This window comes from Melanaphis sacchari, unplaced genomic scaffold (genome assembly GCF_002803265.2).
Source record: "Melanaphis sacchari strain LSU unplaced genomic scaffold, SCAv2.0 Contig12_pilon_pilon, whole genome shotgun sequence".
Taxonomy (NCBI): Eukaryota; Metazoa; Arthropoda; class Insecta; order Hemiptera; family Aphididae; genus Melanaphis; species Melanaphis sacchari.
In genome coordinates this window covers 40,862-60,169 of record NW_020270527.1, presented here as the reverse complement: position 1 = coordinate 60,169, position 19,308 = coordinate 40,862, and the positions used below count along the sequence as shown (strand labels likewise).

The 19,308-nt window shown below is 26.0% G+C and overlaps 1 protein-coding gene across 1 annotated transcript; it reads right to left on the bottom strand.

The window, feature by feature from the left end:
• Positions 1-1,302: 1,302 nt before the first annotated feature.
• On the bottom strand, positions 1,303-18,301 carry LOC112591226. The gene is made up of 6 exons (XM_025334980.1): positions 17,836-18,301; positions 7,174-7,335; positions 6,628-6,798; positions 4,055-4,273; positions 3,728-3,903; positions 1,303-2,497 (listed from the first exon to the last, which is right to left on the bottom strand). Exons 1-6 carry the CDS (start codon positions 17,936-17,938, stop codon positions 2,276-2,278), a joined length of 1,053 nt encoding a protein of 350 aa, XP_025190765.1. The 5' UTR covers positions 17,939-18,301; the 3' UTR covers positions 1,303-2,275.
• Positions 18,302-19,308: the final 1,007 nt, after the last annotated feature.

The window sequence follows — 19,308 nt, the reverse complement described above, 5'->3', positions numbered from 1 at the left end:
ATCTCTATTATCATTCTTAAATACAAGTACCTATACGTTAATAATTCAAAATATATTTTATATAATATAAAGGTAGGTATAGTAGTACACAATTATTATACATTTATAATATTAATATACGATTATATTTATATCATACTAATAATCAACACATAAATAAATCACACCTCTTTGTGTATTTTATTATAATTATAATGTCATAAAATATTGAAAATTAAAACAAAACAAAATAAAAAAAAAATCATTCGAAAAATTAAACCTAAATATAATTTATTAACCATATTAAATTATTTTAATATGATAAATATTGTATTTAAGTATCTTTTAAGTATCTAATCAATATATTTGATATATTATTGTGATAGGTATTATACGAGTATAATGAACTTAAATTATACAAACTGCAGCCTTCGGAAAGTTTTATTTTATTTTATTATTATTATTTTATTTTATTTTTTTTTTTTTGTCCTTAATTGAATAATTTTTAGGTGCTAGCTCTATAGTCTGTACAATGTGGATACGCATACAATATTCAGCCATTCAATAAATACTATAAATATATTTAATTTTAATGAGTTATTGTCCTTATCATGTATACACCATTTGTAACGACGCTATAATAATAATTTATTACTGAACAATAATATTATACAAAATGGTAGTATAATTTACGTAATTAGAATCAATATCAATTTGTATTTTAATAACTCAACGGTAATATATATATTATATTATATTGTAGGTACCCAAATGTATCATTACTATAATACTATATATTCTTTAAATTTATATTTGAACTGAAATTATCATAACTGAATTAAAAAATATAAAATTATTTATTTTTATTTTTACTAATACTTAAATCCGAAATTGCAGTTTCATCGAATACATGATAATAAATAAGTCGTTATGTAATATATAATACAATGCCTGTGATGGATTTTTAAAAATCGTTAAACTTTGGCTGTTTTTCAATATTTGTAAAACGGAATTTTATATTATTTTTTAGTTATAGTATATTTACTATTCGAGTGCACACATTTTCATACTCGCTAAATTACTCCATATTAATTATAAATTATAATACCTATTATTATTTTTACTCATATAACATAAAAACAATAATAATAATACACTCATTGATTAATAATAATGAATAGGCTCAACATCGACAAAGCACGCACACGTTACGACTTTTTCATTTATATATTATAATATATAGGTAACAATAATCATAACTTATATTAACATTATTAATAATACCAGATACGTATAGTATACATAGTTAATATAATCCATACGTTCAAACATATTGTATATTTAAATATTTGTATAAAACACTATCTAGAAATTATATAAAAATATTGTTCCTCGTGCAAGGAATATCATGGAAGTATAAGTTTTGAAAAATTTTAGTTAACTACCCGGCACGGCCTTTATGGTAAATCATCGCAAGTTATTTCAAATGGGCAATACACACAGTTACAAACACACATACACACAAGTAAGTATTTATATAATTATATCTCATTATTCACTACATTACGTGACTGTACTCTGCAGATAGTGTCACGTATACGTCTACAATATATACAGAGAGTATTTTGTAACATATGACATATTATTTAAACTTAATTCAACCAAAATTGTCAACTTCATCAAGCAGCTATCGAGTGGCGTTTGACGAGAGACGATAAAAATATGCCCATGCGAAATCGATAGGTATATGTATATAAAATATAAATGCGACCACCCTGCACCACTTTTTTTATTACCAATCTACACACGTCATGACGAAATGAACATTTTGTAATGATTAAACATAAGTTTAAAATGTGAACATGCCGTATTATTGAGGTACGATTAAGTACAATATATTATATTGAATAAAATATTAAAAATATTCAACGGCCGTAACTCGTAATACTATTTAAAAAAATTGTTTTCAGGGATGATATACTCGAATAGGATCCTTCGAACAAACCTATTATTTGCATCTACATCGTCTATAAAAAAATCTCGGACAATACAATTACCCTCTCACAAATCAACCCTTCTCGTATCTATTACAAGTGATAACTTCAAGGCCGCCTTACGGTCTATCCATGAACAGAGTATATTATATTTCATTACATTATTATAACAGAGAATTTATATCACTTAACCACGCGGATTTAAACCATTGAATTATACACTATAAATAATACGATAATAGTTTTAATATTATCGTTTTATAAACATTTCTTATCATAATTACACGTACTACCTATACGTTTCATCGTGTCCCCTGTGTAATAATTCCTTCCGGACGTTGTAGCGGTTGTTCCGATAACTCGACTGTGACCACGGGTTCCGAGCAGTTTCCGCCGCCGTTGCCACAGCTAATCGCCGCAGCTGAATGATGGACCAGCGCTCTATGTTCGATACGACTCACCGACGATGCTTTTGATTTATCTTTAGAGTTTAACGCGGTTTGACTGTTTCTGGAGCATTCATCCTGCAAAGCACGACAAAATTAGATAAATTAAATATTCTATATAAACTCGAGACGTAGTTGTTAATTGATGTATTTTTTCAAAAAGTAAATAGGAAATATCTGTATAAATACAAATCTGTTTCTTGATGGTTACGGATTTAAAATTTTAAAATATTTATTATAAATTTGAACAGACTTCAGGTTTTTTTAATATTTCAAACAATCAATAACTAATATTTTAATCTTGACTTAAACTTATGTTTTAAAAAAAACTACATATTGGAATTAAAAAAAAACTTTATATGTAAAAATAAACTTAATAATAATTATACATTTCTTTAATTTTTAACATAAATATTATTTTATATTTTATTTTATATGTGATTTTTCAGAGTAATAAAAGTTTAAAAACTTAGATAATTATATTAATTAATTGTATTTTATAGTTAAATTGACAAGAAATATTTATTTTTAATTAACTAAATCCCATTTCAAGATTCAATCAAATATGCAAATTCCGTGATCTTTATTCAAATTTTTGAGCTTAAGATTTTGAGAATAATCAAATTTATGTTATTTAAATATTTAAATCAAAATTATATAATAGTTATTAAATTATTGTTTACATAAAAGTTTTTATGTATCAATGTAGCAAGAATTAAAAATTAAATTTTACAATACATATACATCTAAGTAACACCAAGGTTAGAAAACAATGAAAATGCAATATTTTTAGGTTTAGGTATAGTATTTTTGTTACTATCAACTTTAATTTCAGATATAATTCAGTTTATTTTTACTTATAAGAAAAATAATTACAAAATAAATAGTACCTATACAATACAGCATTCAAACGTAAAATAAAATCTCTTACTAATGATTAATGAATAAACATTTAGTTTCGACGAAACGATAAATTCATTCAACATCATATTTTAGTGGAATTGTATGTGTCCTCAAACTCCACGTATGCACATGACATGTGGCATTATCCCGATACAATGAAAACTCGCTTTGCAATGTATAAATAAAATGAACCGTGGTCAAGAGTGAAAGGTATAATTTATTACATTTTGAATTTGTTACGAAGAATAAGACGTTAATAAGATGAATCGGGATTGTATAGAATATGTAGAAAAACATAATAGAGACAGCTGAGGTTTAAGTAATAATAATAATACCATGAATTTCGTTTCAAATCGGACTTTTTAAGATGTATAGGTATGTGTTATGTATGTTTTTTTTATTTACTTTCGAACTATTTTGTATTAGTTGTTCGGTCGAACAATGACTAGGTGGAGTGCCTTTTGCTTCCCTATTCTTTGTCGAATGCCTTCTCTGCTGGTCCCTTTGATACCATTTCAAGTTGTATGTTTTCACTGAAGATGTACTGTGCACAGCTGGATCACTACCGGTACGACCATAGCCTACATTTATCAAAAGAAAAATAGACAATTTGTCATCAAGCCACGGGCTTCGAAGTGTACGATCGTTCTGTGCCAGATGCATGTGATGTTTAATAATAATATATAGGTAGTGTATATAATTATGCACTGATTTTATATTATGTTTAGATACCCAATTTTTTTGCCCTTTTTGCCCTGCTCGGTGAGGCCGTTGTTGACTCCGACGTAGATGGCCGGCAAGAGATCAATATGAAAGCAGCTGCCCTGGCAGCTCCTACCCTGCTCGTATCGTCATCTTTGGTTTCCGATTGACCGGCAGTACTCTCGTCTTTTTGTTGTCCATTGGCCGCCGCAGAATCTGACGTGCCGTAATGTTTGCTCGAAGATGCTTCTGTAAACACGTGACCAAATAAAAATTGTTTGGAAAAATATGTTTATATAACCTTGCAATGGACAAATCACATACACTATATATATATTTATTATACATAGTTGGCATTCTTATAGTTGCAAAATGTTAGGCCTTGCATTAGACATACAGCATTAATTATCATGATTTTAATTTAATTTTTTTTTTGAATCAAGAGTAATTTTATAGTTGTTTGGAGTGTAAAGTTTTGCTATAAAAAATTTTCACTCGCTGGTTAGATAAAATTGTAGGTGAAAACAGTCACTGATCCTTACTATAATATGATTATGTAGACACAAAGGTGACGCACCTAATAATGAACTTCAGAAAAACATAGCAACCAAAATATTCAAAGAATTATTAATTATATTACGACCAAACTTTAAATCGTATTATAAATGTAGTTGATTAAATTTCACATATTTCGAGTATCTAGTCTAACAGTTCACAACTATATGTTGTAAGTTTTTGACATAATATGCTTTTCGTTTACCATGTCAAAATATATGAAAATTAATAAAACGCAAAATCAACTAAGAAATCATAAGATATAATCTCGTTTTAAATTTATTATAAAATAAAATAAAAACTAAATTATTAAACGAATATTGCAAAAAAAAAAATATATATATATATATATATTAAATATTAATTTTTTTTTCATTGATGTTTCAACAATAATTGTGATTAATTGCTCACGAATATTTATCTCTCTAAAAAAATAATATATATTTATATATATATATATATATATATATATAAAATACAGGCACAATTAAGTAATAAATAATATTTACATATTTATTGATTTAAAATGAAAAAAATTTTCGACATTTGTCCTCTAAATTTTGAAAATTTTAATGAACTGTTGTTATGCCTATCAAGCTTATTAAGAAATGTAAGAAAGTTTTTAAAATAAGAATCAAGTTTAAGTTACTAGCTTGTGGTACAATAATGAGTATTATCTATTGATTAATTGTTCTAATATATTTACTACAACAAACTATCGTGCTTATATCATACACCCTTCTGACATCATACATACATATAAGTACATCACGGGTATTGAATCTTTAAACTTTAAAATTAAATTCTAAAAATTTTATTAAAATATTTTGTACAGTTAAAGGTAACTTATTTTCTGTAAAAATTTTAAATCAAGAAAAAAAATATTAAGTTAATGGTACCTATTTATAAAAAAAAAGTTTAAAACTGATTACATACTTGGTATAATGTTTTAAATTTATGTAAGACATATAATGTATAAATAACACTTTATTATATATATTTTTTACACGTATATTATCGAAAATGTAATTATATTATGAACTGTATTTTCTATAAAATGTACTGTTCGCGTTTCGACGTATAATTCGATGTGCGTGAATAAACAGCAAATAGAGGTACCTTACCGAGCTGGTATAGACGTATACATTTGACAACAATATAACAACCCAACGACTGACGGCATGATGAATGGAAACTCGTAAAAACGGTATAATAATCTATGGTAGAAAAAAAAACGCTATTTACCTATTTTACCCGCGAAACGAATAAATTTAGGTCTTCTAAATGGTGGTGGGGAGATGGGAAAAATAAATAACAAACAGCAGAAAAAAAAGAGCTGATCGTACATCACTGTCTCCACCCCCACCCACATTCGTCGCGGCGACCCCGACCACCATTGTATAGCACCCAGACCGTTCACAATTATTCGCTTGATACAGCGCCGTGTGACGGTGGCGATATAGAGTGGTCATATAATATATAGTTAGAGCACAATACACACACGTTAGTATACATGTGTGTGTATGTGTGTACGATTGCTGGTCGTTGGCCGATGATGATCGTTGCCACTACGTGAGAGGGTTGTAAAGACGCGTCGAAATAGCACAGCTCATGAATTAATTCACGCAGTTAGTTATGCGTATAATACGTGAATCCGTGTAAATAAATATAATCATTAAAATCCATGTATACCTATTACCTATACTATAGAGTGAAAGCAATACAAGTACGTGGTGGCTGTTTTATTAGAAGTGCAGACGTCACGACCCGCCCCGTATACTGTATTCGTATTTACGTAATACGTATCATTATATTATATACGTATAACACGAGGTGAGTAGGAAAACCAGGTGGTCTCTTTTCGGCCGAGAGCACTCCTCCCTTAAGTCTTACCCTACGGTTGGGGGAGGAACACCACCGCACTACCATCATCGACCAACCCCCTCATCAACAACCTCGTCGACCGATGCGCGCGCGCGCACACACAAACATAGACACAAAAACACACACACACACGTCATGCCAAAAATCGATAGGAGGCGACCTACTAGTTTGACGTGAACACAGCAGCTTGTTCGGATATAAGTTGGTGGTCGGGAAATGCCGGGGTCTGGAGGCCGTGGACAGGCGCAGCCCGAAACAGATGAGCGCCGAGAACACTAACAGGCCGACCACGACGCCGAGTAGCGACGAACCGCCAGCTTTGCCGTCCGAATCGTCTGCAGGATGACAACAACAAACATAAACCATAATAATAAATTTTATTATACAATCGCGTACAAAAATATATTATACGATTATAATATTGAAATACGCCTAAGAATACTATGTCGTATTTCACTAAATGAATAGACTTATGTTTCGCACTGCATTAAAATGTGTGCTCGCACGTGGTACTTATATACAAATATAATATAATATATATATATATATACATACCAACGTGTCTAAACATAAATCATGTTCAGTATTCGACTAACATATTATTATTAGATATATAATATTATGACCATACGAAACAAACTTAAATGTAATATATATAATATAATATATATTACAAATAAAGCAACTAGGTATGTCTATCGTAAAAGTACCTTGGGCGCAAAAACTGCTCCTGGCATTGGTAGGCCTGGAAACTGTAACGATATGGTAGCCCTGTTTACACTTGCATATTGCGTTGTGGTCCACCTGTGCGCACACCGCATGCTTGTCGTGCAACTGGCACGTGTCGTCTTGGAAACATTGTTCTCCCAACCCTGCAATCACACACATAGAATTAAATAAAAGTTAAAAATATCTGTTCCTGTATTACACATATCTAGAGACAATGATGAGCGTCAATTTTCCACAACTCGTAACTTTTATTCAGTATATAGAATTACTCAAAAATATTGTATACATAATATAAGTAATATTTCCTATTATATTCAAATTTCCCTCCAAAAAAATGGTCTTATAATAATATTATTGATTCAAAAACTTATTTCTCTGTACGCGAATCAATCAACCGCTTAACGCGTATAGTATATAACTTATTAAACGTTAACATAAATTTACACGACAGAAAAAAGTGTACACAATATAATACTGTTATGACGTGAATAGTACAAAATAGTAGGTTTTTATAATTTGTACCAGCACAATTTAAAATGTTATATTCATATTTCTTTGTACGATATAATCGTGATAGAAAAATTAATGTGTTATAAGGTCCTAAAATAATGTTAATTAATTTTAAATTCTTAATATTTAAAATCACGGCTAAAAAAGTAGTAAGATAGTCATTGTTTTAATACATTACCTAGGTATGTCATCTAAAATATAATTACAAATTAAATTTTTCTTTTTTGTAAATATAATGTATATTTATATACATATCAAATCAACAAAATATTAGAGAATTTTAATCCATTGAATTATTTTTTGTATAATTAATTTCTATGCTTAGAAAAACATTTGCTCTAATTTAAAACACAAAAAAAAAAAAAAAATAAGAAGTATGATTTAATAAAGTTATAAAATAAATAAATAATACTTTTTTAATAAATTCAAATTAAAAAATATTGATTTTCTTTGAATGACTTACTAAATATATGTTGAATGAATATCGTAACCAACGAAATAATTACTTTATTTTCGTTTAGAGATATTTGTGTAAACCAGAAAATATATATAAAAAATATTCTATACAATTATAAGAGAGATTTAATAAAAACAAATCAACAAAGATTGTATAATTTATTACTCCACCTATCTATATTTCAATATGAACTTAAAAACGGATGGACCAATTGGGCTCGTTTTTTTTTTTTACTATGATAGTTCATACTTCATAATAAAGTTTTATGGAAATAAAAATAAAAAAGGTTTCCGGAAAATTTGAAAATCTCGGGGAAAAAATAAAGTGATTTTTTCGTATGAATTTGTGATTATATGCAGGTTATGCTGAGATTTGCATACTCATAGAGTATTTGTGACAACAATACTTTGAACCATTCTTAAAACAATATTTTGCGGGTCTGCCATAAAATTTAAAAACTCTTTATGGGAAAAAACAACATTTTTCAGGCCAGCTAGCATTTAAATTGATCGATCAAAATATGTATACTAAAAAAAAATAGAAACTATATTTTTTCATTTAGAATTATTTAATTTAAATTATAACGCCCTCCACTTTATTTATTTAAATATATCTATGTTTTACTTATCATTGCGAATATTACATTTACTTTAATAATTTGTTTTAAAATCAAACGTGTTGAAATTTACATAACACGATTTAAATGCACATTTAATTAGTTGTACGTGGTTTATTTATTGTTCTTCATAATAATTTTATTTTAAAAAAGCTAAAATAAGTATTAGTTTATTTATATAAATTATAGTATAAGCAAACAAATAAGATTATAAAAAATTATAACAAAACACCACGTACCTAACTAATATTTTATACTATATAATTTTTATAGACTCTGAGCAAAGAAATAAATGTATTAATTTTACAGTATTAACTTTTAAAACTGAAGCTAAAAATCTTTAATTCGGATTAAATTATTTTAAGTTTAATATAGTTAAAAAATAAACATTGAAGCTTTAAACTTCAGTTGGGTTGTATTTAATGTTTAAATTTAAGCAATTTTACAAAATTTATGATTTACTAAATAGTATTTATAAATTGAAAATGTTTTTATAGAGAATTATATCAAGTACCAAGTATAATATAATAATATAATCCCAATAATTGATTTATGTAATCACTTATCAAAATTAATTAGTGCAAAATGTAAATTATGTAATAATTATTATACATTTTTTAATATAAGACGTATTATAAATATATAAAAATATAAATAAATATTAGATTCTTAATTATAACATTAGTTATTAGTCGTAAATGGATGTGATAGTTAAATAATATTATTATCGTACACAAATACGTATCAAAATTGCCTATTTAATGCGCCGTGTTAAAACAGGATTTTTTTTAAAGCTAGCCGTTATTATCATTTAAAATATTGTTAAAAGTATTAGGATTAAATAAAAATATAAAATTTATTATGCAAATATATCATAATGAAATATTTTTACTGTTTAAAATTACAAAACACAAGATGTATAATAAACGTATAACATACGAGTTTATTATTATAATATTTAATAATCGTACGGTTTGTATTATATTATATTTCTCTATTTGGAACGATAATAACAACCTACGTATAAGAAAAAATGAATTTATTTTATATGACAATATTAGGGTACTACGCTCTACGCGTGTTTATTGAAATAACACAAGTCGATATATATTCATATATGTATACGAACTTTCATGACGTATACAGATTGGAACAGTTGGTGCTCGTTAACTTTTGCACATTGATTTCCTATACATATTATTTTCATATTTCTTCGTTCTTGACTTAAATTTACACCAATAATATACATAAACGTCCCCAAACTCAAGTTAAATTTATTGCTCACAAATACTACTTAGTAAGGCTGAATATTCGGTCTTTATATTAAAAAAATAAATACCAAAAAAGAACTACTCACACATTTATTAATTTATAAAAATGTATACGAGATAAATTGGTCTATTGTTTTTATATAATTTTTTTTTCAATTTTACTTTGATTAATAACACAATAATTTATTGTAAATAAAACATAATGTACACTTGACTTTTTTTATAAAAATATTTTATCGTTACTAAACAATTATTCCCTCGGTAAACATATTATGTATATTATGTTTGTATATACTTTAAGTTAATTATATTTTTAAGCCATAACTTATGAGCAATTATAATTGTATTTGAGCAAAGTAAAGTTATATAGGGAAAACCCACATAATTTTGGTATACTTCTTAGCTCATATAAACTTTAAATAATACTTTTAACTATAGTAAATTTTACTGATAAGCGGTTTCAGATTAAATTAATATAGAAGTCCTCAGAAAAATAAACTATATTGAATTATAAAATTAAAAATGAATGTTGTCGTTTAAAAAATTAAAAATGTGTAATATGATAATAAATTTGAATATATTTTTTCAAAACTTTTGTGATTAATGATTTATTTAAATTTGGTATGTAAAAAAAAGTATTGTTCAAATTATATATTATATCTATAATAGTTTTTTTAGTCTCAAACATAAACTCTAGAGAAAAATCTTGCTTATTCTCTCATATAGTTACGTTAACATGCAGACACATAGTTCTAAAGAGTTTCTAACAAAGCCAGCGGGGTAATAAAATTATAGCCATTACGTATTATCATTTGAATAGTGGAAAATCGTTTACAAGTCTAATAATAATAATGATGATAATAATGATATAACACTGTTAAAGTTTTCTATAGATACATATCAATGATGAATGGACTGTAATATTAACATATACCTTTAATTATGTGCATGACGTGACATACAATTTAACGTACATTTTATCAATCATTTAGTAAAACTAATGTTAACATAATATTATTTATAGGTTCACGATGAAAAACTGAAATAAGGTGTAAGTGTAAACATTTTATTTGTTAAAGTTATTTTTAAAATATTTAGTGATAGTTATATTCTATGAATAATTCTACCCAGATTACTTCATTATTTCTATTAGCTTAATTAGTATCTATTTCATATTTATGGTAAATTTAAATTTAAAATCGAATATTTAATTGAAAATAATAACCATATTACTTCAAGTTAAATAATTTTGACACATAAAATGAGAAAAACAATAGATAACTATAAAACATTTCGAGCAACTTAAATAAACCGTTATTAACATATAAATACTTACAATGGTATTATAAATTATAAGACGTAACTAAACATTTTTTTTTTTTATGTTTTTTGGTAGGAATCATGTAATATATTTTTCATTTACTTCTATTTTAAATAAAATTTATCACAGAAAATTTTAAAAAATAAAAAAAAAAATGCTAAAGAATAAAAATATTTAGAACTGCACATTTGTATCAATCAAATTATATTTAATTATGCTAGAAAATACTTATATCAGTAAAGTCGATATAGTTAATATGAGTGTATTTAAAAATCCATGATATAAATTGTATTAAAAGTATATCTTAGTAATTTAACTCGATAATGCCTATTTTTGTTAAAAAGTATACTAAAACAACTAAACTAAAATTATAGTATTAGTTTTACGTTTTGCTGGCATCAATAAAAATTCATCCATATTAGTCACCAAAATATATCAAATTAAAAATTATTTTCAATTATCATATCAACATAAAAGTATCTATACTTCGCAGATATGTAAAGACTTTGGTCTTTTAGGTGGGAAAATTAAAACTATTGATGAAAAATGCACACAAGTAAACTTTTTCCCAGATGGCAAGCCCTTTATTCAAATTCCATTTAAAATTAATTTAGAATTAAATTTTATCTTTGTTATTAATTTATATACATATGTATTTTATACAAAACAAATAAGTTATAATACTCAACTAATTCATACGTAATTTTTGACAAGAATTTATAAGCTAGGTATTTTACATATTACTAATATTTTAAATGTTATTAAAGTTCAACATGAAGTTTGCACTTGAAAAATTAGTATTGCTACTTTAATTTTCAAAATAAATACTTAAATTAATACTCTCACAGAGTTATAAAATTTTTTTATTTTTATGAATTCAATTTTTAATTAAGTTCAAAAAAATTTTATTTTTAAAGTTTGATAAAATAAATTATAAAAAAAAATGTTTTCAACTTAATTGTTCCATTCTTATGATAACAACCTCTTTAAATACGCAAGAAGTAAAAATTTACTGTAGTTATTATTTATTATTTACAAGTAATTATTGAAATAGCAAAAAAAAATAACTTAAAATTGTTAATTGTTTCATTAAAAACTTTTTTAAAAAGATTAACTCACATAAACATTGAAATCGTACGAAAAATACAATTTAAACTTTTCATAATGAATTATAATTTTCAATTATAAAACTGCTATAAAAAATCAACGTATAATAAGGAAAGGATAACATGAAAAGTATTTCAATTTATGCTTTTGCAATTTATTCATTAAAAAATACAAAAATTAATTTAAATTCTCTCTTTAAATTATTCATTATTCTAGTACAACACATAATTTTATGCAAGTATCATATTATTATTATTTTCGATTCAGTATTTTTATTGATCTTTTTTTTTTCTTTTTGTCAACTTCATTAATTTATAGAGAAATAGTGACTTATTTTTCTAAAAATATGTTTTAATGGTGTATATCAGCTGTTCTTGAATGATACTAATGTGAAATGTTTATAAATGATACACGCGATTTTGAATAAGAAAATTTGAATTACAATAATTAATACTTACCGTTGTGTATTAAAGTATTATATACTAAATTGATACAAATATATACAATAAAGTGATTATTTAGAATTAACAATTTAACTTTTGATTCTCAGCTAGAAGTCAAAATTTTTTTTTAATAAAGTGAAAAATACTATCCCGTAGAGTCGTAGATGATACTAATATAATATATATAAATTATAACCAATAATAAGTTGCCAAATATTAGAAAGAACCGCATATACACTATAATGATTTACAACTAATGTGTGATACTACTGATACTTGGCAAACACGCATAAAAAAATATGTATTCTAGTAGAGAGAAAAATGGGAAAATTTATATTATTTATAATAATAAATTATACAATATTTTAAAGTCAAAAGCGTAACAGCTCAAAAATATTTTGTACATACTTATTATTCGAAGAAATGTATACTTATTTCTAGAGCTATTCTCAATTTTTTCAGTAAAAAGATGTAACTACAAAGTATCACATTTTTTTAATATATATATATTTTATTTTTGTAAACCATTTTCATGATTATATAAGATTTTCTTTATTTTTTAAACTTTAAGTTATTGATCTATAATATATTTTATTATAATTTAGTTTTGAATTTGATTGTATAATATTAAAAATATGATATCATATAATTATTTATTTATTTTGACAGTATATTAAAACTTAATTACTACGTATTTGTATAATTGTATAATATTTATGTTTAAAAAAAATAATTATTCTCCAATTGATCTATAAATCAAAATTTTTTCGTTTATTTTCAAAAATATATATCATGTGGCTTAATGGATGGTTGCAACTTTTTAATTAATCTAATAGACATAGATATAATTTTCAAAAAAAAAATCTGTAGCTATATATTGAATATTTAAAATTATAAATTAACTATAAAAAAATTGTATTGTAAGATATATATATATATCAATTCCAAGGCTAAATTTTTTTTTTTTATTATTATTATTACAACAAAAACACTCACAGTCAATTTACTATTTAGTATAATACTTTTTAACTGGATAATGAAAAACAAGATAACATTATATTGTTGTTCTTGTATTAAGCAAAATTAAATATAATACAACCTATCATCCACCTACGTTATTTTTTTTGCGTTTGTAGGAATGAAATAATCCATTCTATAAAACTGTGTACAGTGTTTAAATTGAAATAATAATATATCAACTTACATTAAAAAAAAATGTTATGATATGAACTAAAATACAACAGGTGGTCAAAAATTATTAAAGTTGCAAAAGTTAATAAAATACATTTTTTAAATATTAAATAACAATAAATTCATAGAAGTAATAATTTTATAACATTTAAAATGAAAAATTTATATTTTACAATAAGTTCATAAATTGTTTTGACTATAAATTAATTAAGTTTGATTATAAAAAGTTTTTTACGATGTCAAAGAATATTTTTAATGACTTTTTCAATAGGGATTAAAAATAATGTACTTAAAACGTCATAAAAATATAATAACGTTAACTTGATACATCAAATTAATTTGATTTATGCACCTACGAACTACCCCATTTTTTAAATAAATTATGAAAATGTAATGAAGTCAGAAAAGTATGTTGTTTAATTTTTGATGACAATAAAAACAAATTAATATTCATTGAATTTTTATATCAACCAATAATATTAATTTAACTTATTATTTAATAATGGAATAATTCAATATTTACATAAAAAAATAATATTTAACATGGTTAAGACTCTTATACCAAAACATCAATTTGGATTTCGCAACAAATATTCGACAATCAATTAAATAGATCGTGTTACTAATGTAATTAAGCAGCAAATCTAAACCGCTGTCAAAAAATTGCACTTTGGACCATCCCACAGCCTACCAGATTGAAAGAAACAATGTGATTCACCGTGATATGATGCTCCCTACAATAGCAGATGAAATCCAAAGATTAGCTCACAAACACGAGAATAGGCAGATCATCATGTCAATTTATTGGCTATTCAGTTATTAGATAACTCCAATGACGCCAGACGTCTTAAGTGTCAGAAACCATTCAACTTAGATTACAATTTTAGATTTAGGCAAGAGCCATCTCATTGGAAATGATTCCAAGATATTTGAAAAAAACTCAGTTAAATTAAACAATTTACAAAATATTAATATGATGTAAAAAATGTTTTACAATTTGTCGATAATATTTTTCGTATTTAAAACTACAAATAAAAACTTAAAAAATAATTTTTTCATAGAACTGTCTTGTGTTTAGTTAATATTTTCAATCTATGAATGAAAAACTAAAAAATTTTAAATCTTACTTTTACTTAAAAAAAACAAAACAATAACGGTAGTAAAAAAATAAAAATTTATTTAATTTATCAACTATTTAACGAAATAAAATACAACATTAATTTTAATATTATTTCATATTAAATTCAAAAAAAAAAATTAAACGAAAAATTATCTTAAAATAAAAGATTGTAATTTATTATTTTTATAAAATAAGTACTTGAATTATACAACTAATACGTTTTTTCCGTGCATTTTATCGAGTCTGAAAAGCATATAACTTATATCGAAAAAAATATAGTTATATTATATTTATTAAAAAGAAATAAAATAAAACAATATTAAAAAATAATTAAAGTGAATTATCTGATCGTGTATATACCTACCAATTTAACATTTATGTTGGAAGGTGCATACAGTTAATTAATTTGCAATGGGTTTATATGGTGACCACTGACAATACAATGTATTGAATACATACATGACTACCCTTCAAAAGTAATTTGGTCATTATGAGAGTGGTATGCTCAACCAAGAAAAATGTCATTTGTTCATGTCCATGTTCGTGCATTTTTTTTTTTTTTTTTGACAAATTGTATCCAGTATTGATAAAAGAATAGTGCAAGACCATGATTTTGATCCAAATTAGGCTATTTACAAAAATTCAACAGCAGACCCATTAACCAATATCATCGTGTAATAAATTATTTTGAGCTGCACCCATTACAGGGTAACGTAATGTAATATTCAATCAACCGTGTATATTAATTATACCAAATAAAAATTATATTAAAAAATTTCAAAAAAGATAAATTCATACTTGGTTTTAACTCTAATAATTATAAAAACCAAATTCTCTGACTCCCATGCTGTACAATATTTTCTAACCAAAAATTTTTAATTTATCTATCTGTATATCAAGTTAGAAATCAAGTGATAATTAAAAAATATATACTTATTTTATTATATCATTTATTTATCAACACAAATAAAACGATACAAAAAATAAAAATATTGACTTTTCCATTTACTTTATTTAATAATTGTTTTAAACACAAGTTTTAATTAAATATAACATCACTAAATAAATAATAAATGGAAATTCATACAAGTCTTAAAAATATATATTTGTGAAAATGCATACAATAGTATTGGCCATTTTTATTATTATATTTGCTCAAGGTTAAACTTTTACATTTCTAGAGGACAAGAACTTTAAACAATTACGATTTTCCAATTTCCTAGCTGATATATAATACGTCTACACCTATTGGAAATTATAATATTATTTATTGTAATCACTATATTCTATAAATTATAATGTAACTTAAAAAAATTAAATAAAAAAAGAAAAATATGTTTAAAACTTAATCCTTTATCTATGTGTCCATAAAAAACTAGGTAAATGTTTAGTTTTATTAATTTACTGTGTATCTACCATCGTATATAATAATTTATTGTCACGATCAACTGTCGTAAATATACGACCAGAACTGCTAGATGATATAAATTAAATAAATGCGGTTATCGGTAACTATTGATTTTACTAAAGTAAATATCCGGATACAGTTTGTCGTTGACTGTAACTTTATTACGTATATTATGAAAAAAAAGGTAATGAGCTATAAATAAAAATAGTTGATGTTTGCTGAGTATTATTTAACAGTGGTCAGATCGTCTTAAAATAAATAAGAAATATGATAGATAATGATTATATAGGTAGTATATATACCTAAAAAACCTATTCAATAATAGTAAAAACGCCGAATTTGTGATGCAAAAATAAAAAATAAAAAAACACATAACTACTTTAACAAAAACTTATTAATATAATAAAGAGTTATTAATTAGTCTTTGCCTGATTAATTTTAAAAATGAAGCTAATCCGTTTTTTTATTACAAATTAAAATATTTTTTACTATTTTTTTTTTTAAGTTTTAAATTAATTTTATAATATACTCATCTAAAATTTTGAAAAACAGAGTACTATTTTTGGATTGATGCAATTTTTTAGGATTGCCCTCTTTTATGTTAATATAATTAGATTAACTTTAGAGCTTACTGTTAATCAAAAACTAAACTATAAGCTGTATTATATGCTTCTGGTCATAAAATTAAAAATTTGGTCGTCATTTGTTTAAGTTAATAAACTTAAAATTTCATTATATTAAAAAAATAAATGTCTTTTAGATTAATAAAAACTAGATATGTTTTTATATTAATAAAAGGGAAATACAATGTATATCTATAGTGTATTATAACTGAAAGATCATTTTTTTCACTAGCGTAACGTCCTATTTATAAAACTAGTGCGTATCCTAAACGATAAAACACCCCATATGACAACATAAACTCGCACAGGTAGAACTGTGGAAGATAAGGTGGACCGATCAGAGCTTACATACTATAATATATTATAATATACACATAAAGCGTGCGTCATTGACCCGCAGACCCGGGGACTAGAAAGCTGTGAGGGAGAGGATTGAGTAGGTCGAGCGCTTTCGCGATGGTAATTGGAGTGATTGGTGGTGGTACGTTCACGTGAGCTCGTGGAAAGGTCTGACGGACGATCTTTGCAGGGACGAACGAGACAGACGGGACGGGATAGGACTGATGGAAGTGCTACCTGTTTGTGCAGTGTCGTTGCTCGCGGTGTTGACGCGTTGATCGGCCAGTGCGCACGCGCACAACAAACACATCCATCGGATCCGTCTGGCGGCCAACTGCATCTCATGTCGTCGGCTCGTCGTGGTGATTGCCACCGCTGCGACGTCCGCGTCGTCAACGGGATGTTGTACAGGCGCAAATAATTCGATATGAATGTGCAATGTATAGCTTAAGTGTAATAAGTTGTTATAAAATGGAAATAATGGCAGACAAAAGTCAGTGATCTCGTTGTCAACGCGACCGAAGATCAGCTCTTTGCCTCGCAACAGCTCTGGCCCGATGAAAAGACGGATAGGCGAATTATGAACAATAATGATAACAACAGTACAATGAATCGATAGTAATAAAGCAAAGCTGCTGGAAACGGCGGCGGCGGCGACGACGATGCAGCGATGAGATGTAGCTTGCAGACAGCGCCGGAGACGTGTCAGCAAAGAACTGCTGCCGTCGGCGGCGGCGGTGTACCGTTGAAAAGCGCGCGCACGGCCGATTTGCTGGCCGAGTGGATGCGCTTTGGAATTTTGCACCGACCCGCCGACGCTGAACCTGCTGTCTCGTCGCAACCGCCGAGTGTACATCGTCCCGCTAGCCGTCATCGGTGAGAAAACGCAAACACTGCCGCCGAAAACTTAATAATTTAATAATAATCTGATAATTGTTGGCCTTTGTATACGATTGCACACGCATAACCGTACAATATTGTGATATCAAATCCGCAATTGTTGGCGAAAAGTTTGAGAAAACTGATCGTCTAATGATTATTGGACGAAGGGGGACTGTAGAGTTATTAAAATACGCTTATCTATACATATTATACAGATGTTTAATAGAGGTCGTAAAGCCATTTCATAACTACAACTAGTAAGTGACTGAAAATAGTAGTTTTATATTTTTGAGTTATGAAAATCAATGTCCCTAAAGAAGAAAGTCGCAATTTTATTTTTGTAACTATGTAGACACTAATTTCAGAGCATCTTTACATCAATAGATAATTTTTAAAATTCAATTCAAAACTATGCACTTAATTATTATTATATTTTTTTTTTTTTTTTAAATAGGTTTCTCATTTATTTTATTTTTTATGGTTAAAAGAAATATATTGACGGATTTTACTATTTCATAAAAATTGATACATTTAAACTTTTGTAGTTTTACAGGTCTTATAATAACATTTTAGTAACTATTTACTAAGCGCTTAATATTATCTGCAAAATAAATTCCTAAATACATAATATTATTTATGAACACCTATAGGTACTGTATCATGTACATTGCACATCCATACAAGTGTTATGTTATTAGTTAATATATTTTTTAAACTAAAATTTTAAAATTAGAAATTGTTATTATATTATTCATACTGTTACCCTCCACTAAACTTTTACTTCATCATACGCCAGTTTGTCACTGAATATTATATAATATTATATTT